This window comes from Triturus cristatus, chromosome 10 (genome assembly GCF_964204655.1).
Source record: "Triturus cristatus chromosome 10, aTriCri1.1, whole genome shotgun sequence".
In the NCBI taxonomy this organism is placed as follows: domain Eukaryota; kingdom Metazoa; phylum Chordata; class Amphibia; order Caudata; family Salamandridae; genus Triturus; species Triturus cristatus.
Genome location: NC_140593.1, coordinates 572,712,565 through 572,725,499, shown reverse-complemented (window position 1 = coordinate 572,725,499; position 12,935 = coordinate 572,712,565). Strand labels below are relative to the sequence as shown.

General features: G+C 41.8%; 1 protein-coding gene across 1 annotated transcript in view; it reads right to left on the bottom strand.

Annotated features, from left to right (window-relative positions):
- LOC146789753 (multidrug resistance-associated protein 1-like) overlaps positions 1 to 12,935 on the bottom strand; it is a 621,679-nt gene that overhangs the window by 75,163 nt on the left and 533,581 nt on the right. The window contains exon 26 of the mRNA XM_085632086.1: positions 6,431 to 6,532. Coding sequence (XP_085488212.1) covers positions 6,431 to 6,532 — 102 coding nt within the window. The remainder of the gene's footprint in view (positions 1 to 6,430; positions 6,533 to 12,935) is intronic.

Genomic DNA, 12,935 nt, shown 5'->3' with positions numbered 1-12,935 from the left:
AATGGCTCCCCATGCTTACCTTTTGAGTAATGAGAACTATTCTGCAATGTGTTGACTGAAGCTTCTGGGTGACTGTGACAGCTAATTGACATCACATCTCCTCCAAGCCCGGTTTAATAAATTAGGCTTGATATGTTAATATTTTTTGTTTCCCACAGTTGTGGACACCACTCTGTGATGATCACCATGCTTGAATGTCATTTGGGAAAACTGCTTCACCCATCTTATTCCAACAACGTGACTGGACGTTTGAATGACTGTGTGAATATTCTCAGGGCTTATTTTGCAAATTCTCATATCCCCCTGCTCTAAGACAGAGAACATGGTCGTCATGTTGTCCATCTTGATGTGACATGCTTTACCAATGTAGGAAGACAGATACATTGAAGTCCTAATGCCAGAAGACTCAGAACACTGACTTCATTTTCACCAGGTTGATGCAAATTTGCACACTATGTGAGATGCACTAATGTAATAATGGAAACAAACCGTAACCTTAACATATGTCCTCTGGTAAATTGTGTGTTAACAGCCACCACTTGAGAACTAACTTCATCCAGGGGTCACTGCAATCTTTTTGTTCCACTCCCTCCTGCCCTCTGTCCACTAAATAATGTTGCACTTCTTGCTAGATTAATTGGATATGGACATTTGGTATGAAGCCGATACAAGACTATATTAGGCCAAAAGGGGTCTTATCCCCTCACTATGCATAAAAAACTAGCAAAATTGCCTGTATGAGTTCCTAGGGTGCTATGCTTCTACTTTGCTTGCTATGCCATTATGAAGCCAAAGTTGAAGTCTGCTTCTAGCAACTGAATGCGTTTGTTGAGACAAAAACCAATGTTTCCACTTTACTTACTTTGACTATAATGTTACATCAGTTGCAGAGCTTTCTGTTGATTTGTAGAGCTTCTATTTCCTTGCTTTATGACTCCGCCTGTATCAAGCAGTCAAACAGGTAAAGAAAGATATGGACCACTAACATCCAGAGGTGGGTGGTCTCTGGAGCTTGAAATTTGATAGGCATTCTGACGTGTAATGGCACCACATATCAGTACTGCCGCTTTTAAGTTTTCTCCTTACACCAGAAATCTCAGCAATCTTCAGTGTCTTTCGTTGCTCAATATGTGAAAATATGCAACCTGGAGGTCTAATGAGCAATGATAATCATCTATTACTATTGACGGATTGATGAACGGGAAATAGATCCTTTTGATAATTTGTTTAATGAGGAATGTATGTGAAATCATGTAATCCTTAGCTGGATTTTGCCCTTTTTCTTTGTTCCTTATTATGCGGTATCAGGCATACACCTCTGGTTGGAATGTGGTGATGCAAGTGTGGCACAGTGATATCAGGCCTGCAATCAGTTGAACACAGCCTAGAACATTTTTGGCCTTGAAACACCCACCCACCAATGACACCTGATGCCCATAGTAGATTGTAGTGTGACAACGAGTTGCAGCACAAATGGTGAGGTGGTAAAGCATTCACAGAGGAGTGTAGTGGATTAATGCTGGTGAAGAGCACAGTCTGTCTGTGAGAGGTACACTTAAGTAGAAAGACCAGTGGCAGATTTTGACTCAGAAGCTTCTCCCATCACTTGATGATCTTAGGTGACATCGTGTGAGTACTGTTGACTTTGTGTATTCCTTGTGACTGCCTGCCAGTGATGGTCACATCTTTATGAACATAAGGAACACCTTTTGGTACAGACTTGAGTTTTTGTCTGCATTAGTTTAAATGTGTATATTTTGTTTTGCTTGGGTTTGCAGTAAATTGGTCCCTGAACATATCAAAAGAACATTTGAAGTTGTCACATCAACTACAGTTTGAAAGGATACTAATGAGTAGATCTGTTAGAGTGTTTTCTTTATCATATGATCGGGATGGCTAGCATCATCAACCTGCAATTTATTTTGAGCGTTTACATAAAGTATTTCATCTTTTCACCTGCTTTCCATACGCTGCCCAACTTCTCTTAAATCGCAAAAAGATTAACCTAGAAGTCGGTCAGATTTCCGGTGGCCTGGGTTTGATAGAAAAGGCAGTAAGGGCAGTAAGAGTGTGTTTAGAGTTCTGTAACAGCAACATGGTACTCAACACTAGAGTTCCTCCCATGTCTGTGTGTGATGGCTTTTAGATCAACCTTGGCCAGAGGTGGCATTAAATGGTAGTATAACTGAAGGGACAATAATACACTTCATATTTGCTTGTGCTGTTGGATCTATACTGTAGAGACCTGATGTCAAGAGCATTAGAAGCATTAGCTCAAAGGAAGAGATAAAGTCCTTAGAAGTCACATTTAGCAGCAAAGTGTTCCCGAAAGCAAAAGAGGCAATGGCATCCAATTTTGCTCACAGGAAATTGAAGTATTTCTGAAAGGATGTGGCGTCGCCTTAAAGAAGCAGGCTCTGTATCACCCAGAGACCAACATTGTTGCAGAGAGGTTTAACAGAACTCTTGAAAAGGGTATTAGATTAGCCAAGGCTGCTGGGTTGGAAGAGAAGGAAGAGCTGCATAACAGGGTTGTTACCAACTGACTCACTCCTCATAAGACAACAGGAAAGACTCTTTATGAGCTTACCAAAGGGAGAAGGCAATATTGGAAACTGGTTCAAGGGCAAATATGTGAAAGAAGGTATGGTGTAACAAGGAGGACAGAAAATGACAGGTGAAGGAGAATGATGTCCTCTTAACTAAGAAAATGGAGTATGACATGAGGAAGTGTGTAAAGGATGGTGTAGTGGGTGTGGGTGATCTGGTGAAGATAAGAGTGCCCACTGGTACTGCTTTGAGGTTCAAAGTCATAGCACCTATGAAGGTTATCCAATTACTGCAAGATACAAAAGGATGTGGAATTTGAGCAGCCTCGTAGTGTGGAGAAAGGGTACGATCGGGGAAGACAAGGATGATAAGGTCTTGGGTAAAGAGTCATTGGTAGTAGGCTTGGAGTGCTGCTAGAATTTCTTATAGGAGGCGGATAAAGAAATCATAGTATATTGAAGTCTACATATGCTGAGCTCTCTAGGTCCTCATTCTCATCTTTGACTCACTGGTGGTTTCAACAAATGTTTTGTCTTTTGAGGTCAGGGCTCTCTCTGGGTCATGATGAATATTTTTTAAGTATGTTCCAGGGTTTATTATATTTATTTTTATATTGTGTTGCTTATATTTATGCCACATTCCTTTTCTGTTAGTTATTAAGATCGAATATGCACGGAATCCTGGAACCTTCCTGCCATGGTATTCTGTTGTGGTATGTGTGTGCTTGAACAGAATGGGGAGTTCTGCAAGTCAGTTGTGTTGCAGCTGTGTCTGAGGTGCCACTAAATCAACCTATCTAGCTCCTTTGCTGATCCTTTGTTGAGCACTTGACCATGCGGCATGTCAAAAGCAATGTCTCACTAATGATCAGCCATACCATCAGTTTTTGTCTGGGAGAAAATTCTCAAGTAAGTTAAGTGAACATCTTTTTGCGGTCAAAGTAACAATAGGCTCTTGACTGAGTTTTGGTGAAAGCATTTAAGATGAGACTCATGCATGTTGTTTATCTTGTCTGGCCTTGTTTACTGCCAAAGTGGAAACAGGAGACTTCGGGAGCTACTTATCAATCTCATAGTTAGGTAGGAGATGGGAATTGTTACACCGACAAAGCTGTTCCTCCATTTTCACCAGCATATAGCCCAGTTCCTAGGATGATATGCAGCAAGATTTTAAATTCTGTCGTACCTTTCCATGAGGACAAAAAAAATTGAAGAGTGCTCTGGAGAAGAAGATGATACTGCTGTTTTGTAGGAGCTGCAAAGACATTTTCATCCTGTAGCTCTAATGTTTTCCCCCTTTGCTCTCCTTAGAGCCAGGGTCATTCTGTGCTTCTTCAAATCGTAGCGCAAGCTGGGGGTGATTTGTGCCTGCATCACATTGACGCTTTCTGGTGCCCTTCCGTGAAAACCCCAGTAATTTGGGGTTCACATCTGAGAAGGTTTCCTTGACCCTCAGAGTAAACTATGATTTGTGCAGAGAAAATGAAAACAGACAGGTGTTTCTCACTATTTCATTGACATTGTATTTACAAGAATTAGGGGTATTGCAATTCAACAAATCTTTCAGGGGACCCCTGGTTTTTGCTTGTGAAAAATAAGGGGCACCCATAAAACCCACAAAATCAGTGCACACATAACTGATGATATTTGATAATAATTAGTGTTTACTGAGTGCTTTACCGCTGTTAATCTATTGAGTTATAAACATAATAACCATCATATTGAGGAATATGTTAGTGATTAACAATAGTATATGAGTTAATACACGATAAAGCCCAAACATTGTTCATCATACAGTCCTACCCTATCTAAACACCCTTCTGGTCTCCTTGCATCATAGTTTCAGTATTTTCTATATCATTGCCCAGGCACGTAAAACCTCATGCACATCAGTTACCGCAAAGGTCATCAACACGTGGTCTGTTTCACAACACCCTTCCCACCAAATGTCCTTCTCTCTGCTCCACCCCAAATGAAAATCACCTTTTCGCCTTTTTCCCCTTAAGAAGTCTATAGAGCAGGGGTGGGTCAATGAACTGAGGGAATCAGTGTTTGCAAAAGGAGCTGAAATGAATTCTTTTATTAGATATATTAGAAAATCCAGACGCAACATCCTTTGTAACTTTTTTAACTTTTAAATCTCGCCAGAAGGGAACTGAACAAAGTCATACTGTAGAAACCTCTCTGCAGCCACAGTAACCGAGCACAGTCAGTACAGAATGAAGGACAGATCTCCTCCCACCCGCAGCAGTAACGTGAGCTGAAGATGTATGACACTTTCGCACACTGACCATCAATTTAAAGCAGGAAATGTCACGTTAATTCCGAGACCAGCATTTCAAACCCAATTTAGGGGCATATCAACAAGCGGCAGCGATAATTATTGCTGGCCGCCCTTAGCGTGAGGAATTTTATCGCCGGCTATCGCAGATAATTATCGCCATGCTAGCGCTGTATTACGCATAGCGCAATGGCGGTAATTATTCCGGTGATAGTGATGTTTTCCATGGAACATCGCTGGTTTTCCAGCGATGTTCCATGGAAAATGGCGATATCCTTGTTGATAGGGCTGGGTGGTCTCAGCCCTATAATCCACCACCCATTGGCTAACATTGTTTAGTCAAAGGAAAAGCAGGCTTAAGTAAAGTAGCGATAACCAAGGTTAGTGCTACTTTTATTATCGCTATGCTTGTTAGCGTGCCCATTGATAATTGGAGAAATGTCGGTTAGCGACATTTCTCCAGTTATTTTGGGATGGAACGCCCACTTTGCATCTCATTAGAGATGCAAAGGTGGGCGTTACGGGAAAGGGCGCTAAGGCAAGGAATCACGCGATAGCGTGACCTTGCTGATAAAGTGATAAAATTATCCCCGCTTTTTGTCCGAAAACGGATGCAAATGCGGCGATAATTTTATAGCGCCGCCTTGTTGATATGCCCCTTGGATCGATCGTAAAGGCAGGCACAAACATATTTTAAAAAATGTCATTCTTCAAACAAAAGTGTTTTTATCTTTAAAGAAAGTTGTGTACATAATCGTTTGAGACACTATTATTAGCTTTTTAATCAACAGCTTAGAAAAAGACATGACAGGATGCAGACTGCATCGGCTAAGCAGGAGTTGGGCAATGCAAAGTTGGAAAGAACCCCCGATTTGAAAATGGTGCGTTCTCTGTATTCCTCGAATGAAGTTCCACTACCATCTTTTTCTTTTTAGAGAGGAAAATCTGAGCTAATTTGTTGAATTAATGAAGGTAGGTCAGGTGAGGTGATTTTTGTTTTTCGAAAAGGAAATGTCAGGTAAGACTGGTCCAACAGTTCTGCATGTTTGGATTTGTGCGCTCTATAGCATTTTATCAGAAAAACACATCTGGTTTAATGTACGTGAGATGAATAAGGGTTAATTGCCTTATGCACTGTGCAGAGGGATTTGGACTAGATTTTAGCCTTAGAGAGCTTCTGTAGAAAGGTGAATATTGGTGAAACAGGATCCCTTGCTCTGGTATCTGTATCAAAGTGTAATGCAGTGTCCGGTACACAGTGAAACCACAACAAGAAATACTTAAAGATAGGTACAGAATTTTAAAAGATTTACTTAGATAAAAATGATTGTTGCTTTAATGATGCTCTTGCTACACAAGGGGAAAAGCAATACCTTCAATAAAACATGGAGATGCAAAATGAAGTTCTTTGATAATTTATTTCATCCATTAAATGGAACCCAAAATGTTAAGATAAATACTTTTTTTACAAATAGCATGGTCTACATTTTGAGTACAAACAAAATACCACAAAATAACATTTAAACAAACACGAATTTCAAAGAAGTATAAGATAACATATATGTCAGTCTGTAAATATGTAAACTTGAAAATGTCATACCTCTGATTCTACGTCACAATACTCCTTCACCCGCTCAATGGCAACACTGTTGGTTTCGAGTTCGGTTGCGGTATAAACTGCCATTCCCAAAACACCTACCAGCTTAACACATGAAAAAATTTAATTTAGTTTCATTTAAGATAAATTGTGCAAATAATGCATTTAGTCTTATTGCTTCCTAGCAAAGTTACCTTTATGATTACTCAGTAATCTTACTTAATAGACCTAAATTCACAACTAATGCTGATTGTGGTCCACAGTGGCAGGACCTGAAACTACTCAAGCTTTTCAAATACATAAGTGGTGTGTGGTACAATCTGTACGCAGGCATATCCTTCTATGAAGGCTGGCCACCTCCTCCTGAACATACACTGTCTGCCACCACCAGCTCCCAGAAATGCATGCCAAGTAGAGCCTGAGCATCCATTTTAACAGGAGATTAAAGCCTTGGTGTTCTAAAAGACTGGTTGCAAAAAGTGGCCCCAAATTGCACACTAACGTTCTAGCCAGTCTTTCATTTTGCCATGCAACCTATTTACTAACAAGTCACATCACAAAATCTCCAGCCAGACGGAGTCTCATAATAAATTGCATAATGAATATTAATTTTGCATGCAGCTATTTGCGGCCCCCTGTGATTGGCTACAACATGGGGATGATCACCTGCAAGAAACAACATTCCGTCATCCAAGTTTACATTCTCAAACAGGATTTTTTTTGTATCCAAATGCTGGTGCTATTTATTAAAGAAAATGTTTTAGAAAACATTGGGTAGTAGGTAGTGGCCCCATTGAACCGCTGCCTGCTCCCGCAAGGCTGCAGATATGATTCACGAAGGGGAAGGTATTCAAAGGGGACACCTTTCAATTTGCGAATCAGATACCATCTCCACTGAACTGTTGGTAACCGATCAATTGTTTGCGACTGCAATTACTGTCACATACCATTGATACATACCATAATGAATGGCAAACAGGAAGGACGCTCCTTTCATGTGTGTTCCTAATTGTGGTGTGTGCGGGTCAGTAAACTCATTCTATGAGTTGGAGTTATTTTCTCTTACTTGCATAATGGGTTTACTGCATATAAGAGGCCATTTTCTAGCCACATACTCTGCGAGTCTGCAACTGCAAAATGGCTTTGTACATCTTGACCCAACTATACCAGGATTAAAATTAAAGTTATGTATCATCTGGCTCTCCCATATCCTATTCCCAACTTAAAGGAACAATTTACCAAGGAAAACAAGAAATGATACATGAAGAAAGCACTGGAACAAGCTGGACTTAAGAGAACATGGATGGATTGTTAGCTTATCCAAAGTATTCTTCAGCCTTAGCTGAGGCCTCTGAGGAGCAATACATGTACGGTGGCTCACATGGCCACTACTCAGAGAACATCAACTTGAAAAAGCCCATTGAAATTCATGGATGAATGCTGCCTCATGGAAGGGGTCTTTCCATAGAGTTGCTGTAGGAAGAAATGTAAGAAATTCTGAATGCAATTGAGACCTTAGATATTTGCTTTCCTGGAGTATTTTCATTGTCATACCAATCCGAAAACATTCTAAAATAATTGGATTTAGCAACTAAAATTTCGATGTAAAGTTTATGAAATGGGTTTTCTCTTTTGCTGGGATGAGGTTTTGCTAACATGATCTTTATTAACAGGTACATCTGAGCACATCTATTGCATAAATGGAGGGTGCACACCTTAATTCGGGAATAACTTTTATGATTTAGAAGCAGCACTTGGAGTTCACCAACCAGGAGGGGGGTATGAATCTTCTTAAACTGTATGGATTAATTAGGCTAGCACCAAATGTACATTTCTTGAGATAGAACAATTGTATCAAACTATTAAATGTTGTGCTTTATCAGACGTCGGAATTGTTCATTAGCGGAACAATGTCAGAGCCTTCGTTTTTATAAGAGTTTGAATGTCTATCATCAACTGGTGGTGAGTGAATGGTATAACATTGGAATCAGAAGGCAAGACATGGTATGTCTCACTGGCCAGCACTATGATTTCTATATTTGGTTAGAGTGTAACCAAGGCAGTCGTCTGAATTTGTGCAATTTGCACTTTGAGGTTCTGCAAATATTTGGTAGAGTATGGATCTCTGTTCAATCCAGCCAAAATGGGACTTAATCCAGCTCCATCCGCATTTCGTCATCAAGGCTGCCTTGATCCTGGATGAAGGTGACCTTGAGGCTGAAACGATTCTGCCTCACACCCACTGACACATGAATGTCTACTATGTGCTGCTGAGTTTGAGGAGCGACCTTGACGCATCGCGACTAGACAATCCCCAGCATGTGAAGGATACACACAGCTTGGAGATAAGTTTGGATGATTTAGAGATGCTCTTATTAAATTTATTGCATCGTTTACGTAGTTGTGTCATCGTGCATTTGTAAAGGATGAGGAATAACTACTGTTTTCTGGATTTTTCTTTTTTTGTGGTGTTTAAAGCCGGTTAATTTGGGAAAATGTTAATCCTGCTTTCACGCATAAACTAAGGTAATAACCATATGGGGGTGTGAAGTGAAACAGGTAGCAAAGCTGTCAACAACACATGACCGTATGTGGCCCTTTATTAGAAATGTTGACGTGTTTTGAATTGATTTGGACATATGATAATTAAATTTACTTGTGTATAATCCAACATATGATAATTACATTTTACTTCTGTATATTCCAACATATGATAATAAAATGTACTTGTGTATAATCCAACATATGATAATTCAATTTTACTTCTGTATAATCCAACATATGATAATAAAATGTACTTGTGTATAATCCAACATATGATAATTCAATTTTACTTCTGTATAATCCAACATATGATAATAAAATGTATTTATGTATAATCCAAAATATGATGATTAAATTTACTTGTGTATAATCCACAAAAATGTAGACCTAGCAAAAGCAGTACAAGTATCTGGTGCGCCTGCCGTCATTAAACCGGGTAGCTGATGATCAATTTTTATTCTGACAGTATTTATCTAAATGTGTTTGTTTTTTTCATTTTTAAAGTGACTGCTATTTCTCTAATCTATCACCATTCTATGAAAAGACAAGCGAACTGTGACTGTAAGGTGAACTCATTTCACAGCTTGAAATTGTAGCAAAAGGCACTTCTAAATACCATTTCCAAATCAAAACTATAAACTGTCATCATGTAACAAAATCCCATTGGAATGTGACTCATGACATTAATCCACACTCTTTAAATGTCTAATAATTTTCCAACACAATTAGAAATTTTGTAAAAACATAAATGGCCAAAAATAGCGGCTGCAAATAAAGCAATGGTGCAGCACAGAAATGTAAAGCACGTTAATGGCTAAACCTAAATTTGGAACTCAATCTGCTGTGCCAAGAACACCATTGGTCTCTCCCCCACAAACGCCACCTTCTGTCAATGGCATTGACACACGCATGCAGTGAGGACTGTGGTAGTGCACAGGCTCCCGCAATGCTCTATCCTGCTGCCAGTGCACCCCAATGCCAAATACGCCTTGATGGCAGCCCTGAGCTGTGGTGGGGAAACCAAAGTAAGACTTTCCTTCTTGCAGTCACCACAACACCAACAGTGCCTAGCTGCCAGACTCAGGGAGGGGAGCTGCAGCACCCATTTTTCACCCGGTAGCCAACCCCTTTGCAGACCGCCCTCACAGGTGAGTTGAGCAGCGGGGTGCTGGCTCTGAGGTTCAAAGGAGGCGGGGAGGAGGTTCCAATTTTCCCTATAAGTACTTCATGTTTTTGGTACGAAGGAGTTGCTGGCATCCCTATAGTGTCTTGTGCATACCAACACAAGGCGTGATTTTGTAAGCTGTGCAGGGCAGAAAATGGCCAAGGGTCTCACTTTGTTATTAATATCGAGAAAGATAGAATCGATTAGAGTGAGGACACCCTGTGGAGCCGATGAGAAGACTGGAGCCAGCTGTTATCTTAGCTATTAGTGTTCCCGGCAACCTGCTTGCTTCTATTCTTCGATCCAGCCCTCACTATCACCACCTCCTGAAGGTAGTTCACCATTATCAAGGGAACTGTGGTTGTGTGGCCAGGGTAACGTTTAGGGGCAGGAGCAGGGACTGTGTGACTGTGACTAGGACTAGCTAGCTGGGACTGTGGGGCATAGTGCCACTGTGTGTCACTCTCTTCTTTTACCCGTCCCAATTCATCTTCCCCCTCAGTAGCAGCTGGTGTCCGCACTGCATTGTGGGGCGGGAGGTGGGGGACTTACAACTACAATAAAAACACAAATAGAAAAATAAAAAAATAACATACCTGCCCGTCCTGCTACATCGCCACATCGCCGCTCTCCTCCTCCTCACCACCGGCACAGACTCCCAGCATCCCCTGGAGCCCGTCCTGACGCTGCTCTCATTCATGAGAGCAGCATCAGGATTGGCCTGAGCGCCCTCGCTTTGCGCTCTCACGGAGACTTGGAGCCTGTGACTGCTGTCTCCAACCCGGCAATGCAGCTGGGGTTGGAGAGAGCTTCGCTGCTCATGACGCTTGGCCGGCCTGGGCGGGCCGGCCAAACCATTATGTGCACTGATCACAGTGCCCACCACTCTCCCTACGTAAGACTCGTCCGGGATAGAGCCACCGCTGTCTTCCTCACCTCTGATTCCTCTTCCCCTCCCCTTCTTTTCTCTCATTTCTTGCTGCTCTCATTTCCCAGTCTCTTCTTTCTGCCACTGTCCTCTCTCTTTGCCCATTGCTCGCTTTCTTCTTTCACACGTCTTCCTTCCATTGAATTGTCTTCTTCCCCCACTCCGCTGCCCTTTCCTCATTCTACACTCAAGGACCCAGTTACAGGTAGACATGTTCTGTGGTGCTTCTGACCTTCGTGCTTGAGAGTGTACCTTGTGGCTTGCTACTGTTGCATCGAGGTGGGTTACAAACAGGGCATCCCTTCCTAATCTAGGATGGAGATGCTGGAGGGGAGGGCAGATGGAGGGACGATGAGCGGCTCTTATGTTGCAGCCTTCGAGAGCCCCGCTACAGTTGCAGCTGAAGTCATTAGAAAATAATCATTTGTTTTTTATGCCACATTTCTGCTTATTACCCAATTTATGGTACTCAGTTTATTAACCTCGGAAGAATGTGGCTGCCTTGATGGGATTCAAACTCGTGACCTTCAAATCGCGACATTTATCAAGGATACATTTCCATCTCACGGTTCCATCCTCTGGCTTGTAATGAATAAATGGGGTTTGGGAGGGAAGGGGCTGAGGACAACAGGGCTGCTTTGGCCTTTTGACTACGTCCGGACGAAATGTCAATTATGCCTCAGTGGGGAACAGCCATTACAACGCGGTTTTTACCACGCGCAGCTTTTACATCGCATGCGTTACAACGCATGCGATGTTACAACGCAATGCCATTACAACGCAAGTCTTTACATCAACTTGCGCTAGATGGCGTGCTAACATTACAAATAGTGTAGTTTACTATCCCAAAACCTTCCCTACTGTTAAGTGGACTGGAGTTGGAATAGTAAATTACACTTTTCTAATGTTAGCACGCCATCTAGCGCAAGTCGATGTAAAGACTTGCGTTGTAATGGCATAGCGTTGTAACATCGCATGCGTTGTAACGCATGCGATGTAACTGCACGCGTTGTAATGACACGCGTTGTAATGTCATACATCCTGCCTCAGTAATTGGCATACTATCAGGAATTTCGCATTACACGTTTTAAACAAAATATTTGAAATGATGCCATTATGCCATGTTGCGTAATTACCCCCAGCTCGGGGCAAGATTATAGCGCAGGAACAATGTGACTGACCAGAAAGTGAGTGGCTGTCCTTTGCGATACTTGTGTTTTTTTGGTACTTTTATTTTAGTTCATAAATACTGGAGTCCAGTTTCCCAAGTCCAGGGCCGCTCTTGTTATATCTGTCACTCTCCACAGCTCACGAGGTCCATAGGAAGGGGCAGGGGGTAGTTAAAGAGAAAAATAGAGGGGGAGGAGTTAGTAAGAAAGATCAGAGAGGCAGAGCCTAATTTGCAAAAAAGTAAGTGCCAGGGCCCTTCCCGGAAGGCCACTGCAGCCTGCGCCACGCAGTGCCTCTGCCAGCGCTGCCAATGACAGTACCAACAAAACACCTAACCATCGCACTCCTACAAGTGTGACAATTCACACTATTGAAGCCCACACAAAGATATAATAATGGCATGAAAGACTGGCATTCATTTTTTATGGCATCTGACTTAATAAACATGGGTGCAGATTTACAAGCCCCTTGCGCCACTTTTGCGTCACTTTTAACATGGGAAAGGCGACGCAAAAGTGGCGCAAGGGGCTTGTAAATCTGCCCCATGGTTGCTGTGCACATCCCAGACAGCGCCATCTCACTAGAGCCGGTGCTGACAATTGAGTGCCTGTGCCTGTGCCAAGCACAGGAAATCAGAGGTCAAATTAAGCACTGGGGAGAGGAGATAAATAAAAAGTAATAATAGATGAATGGAAAGACAG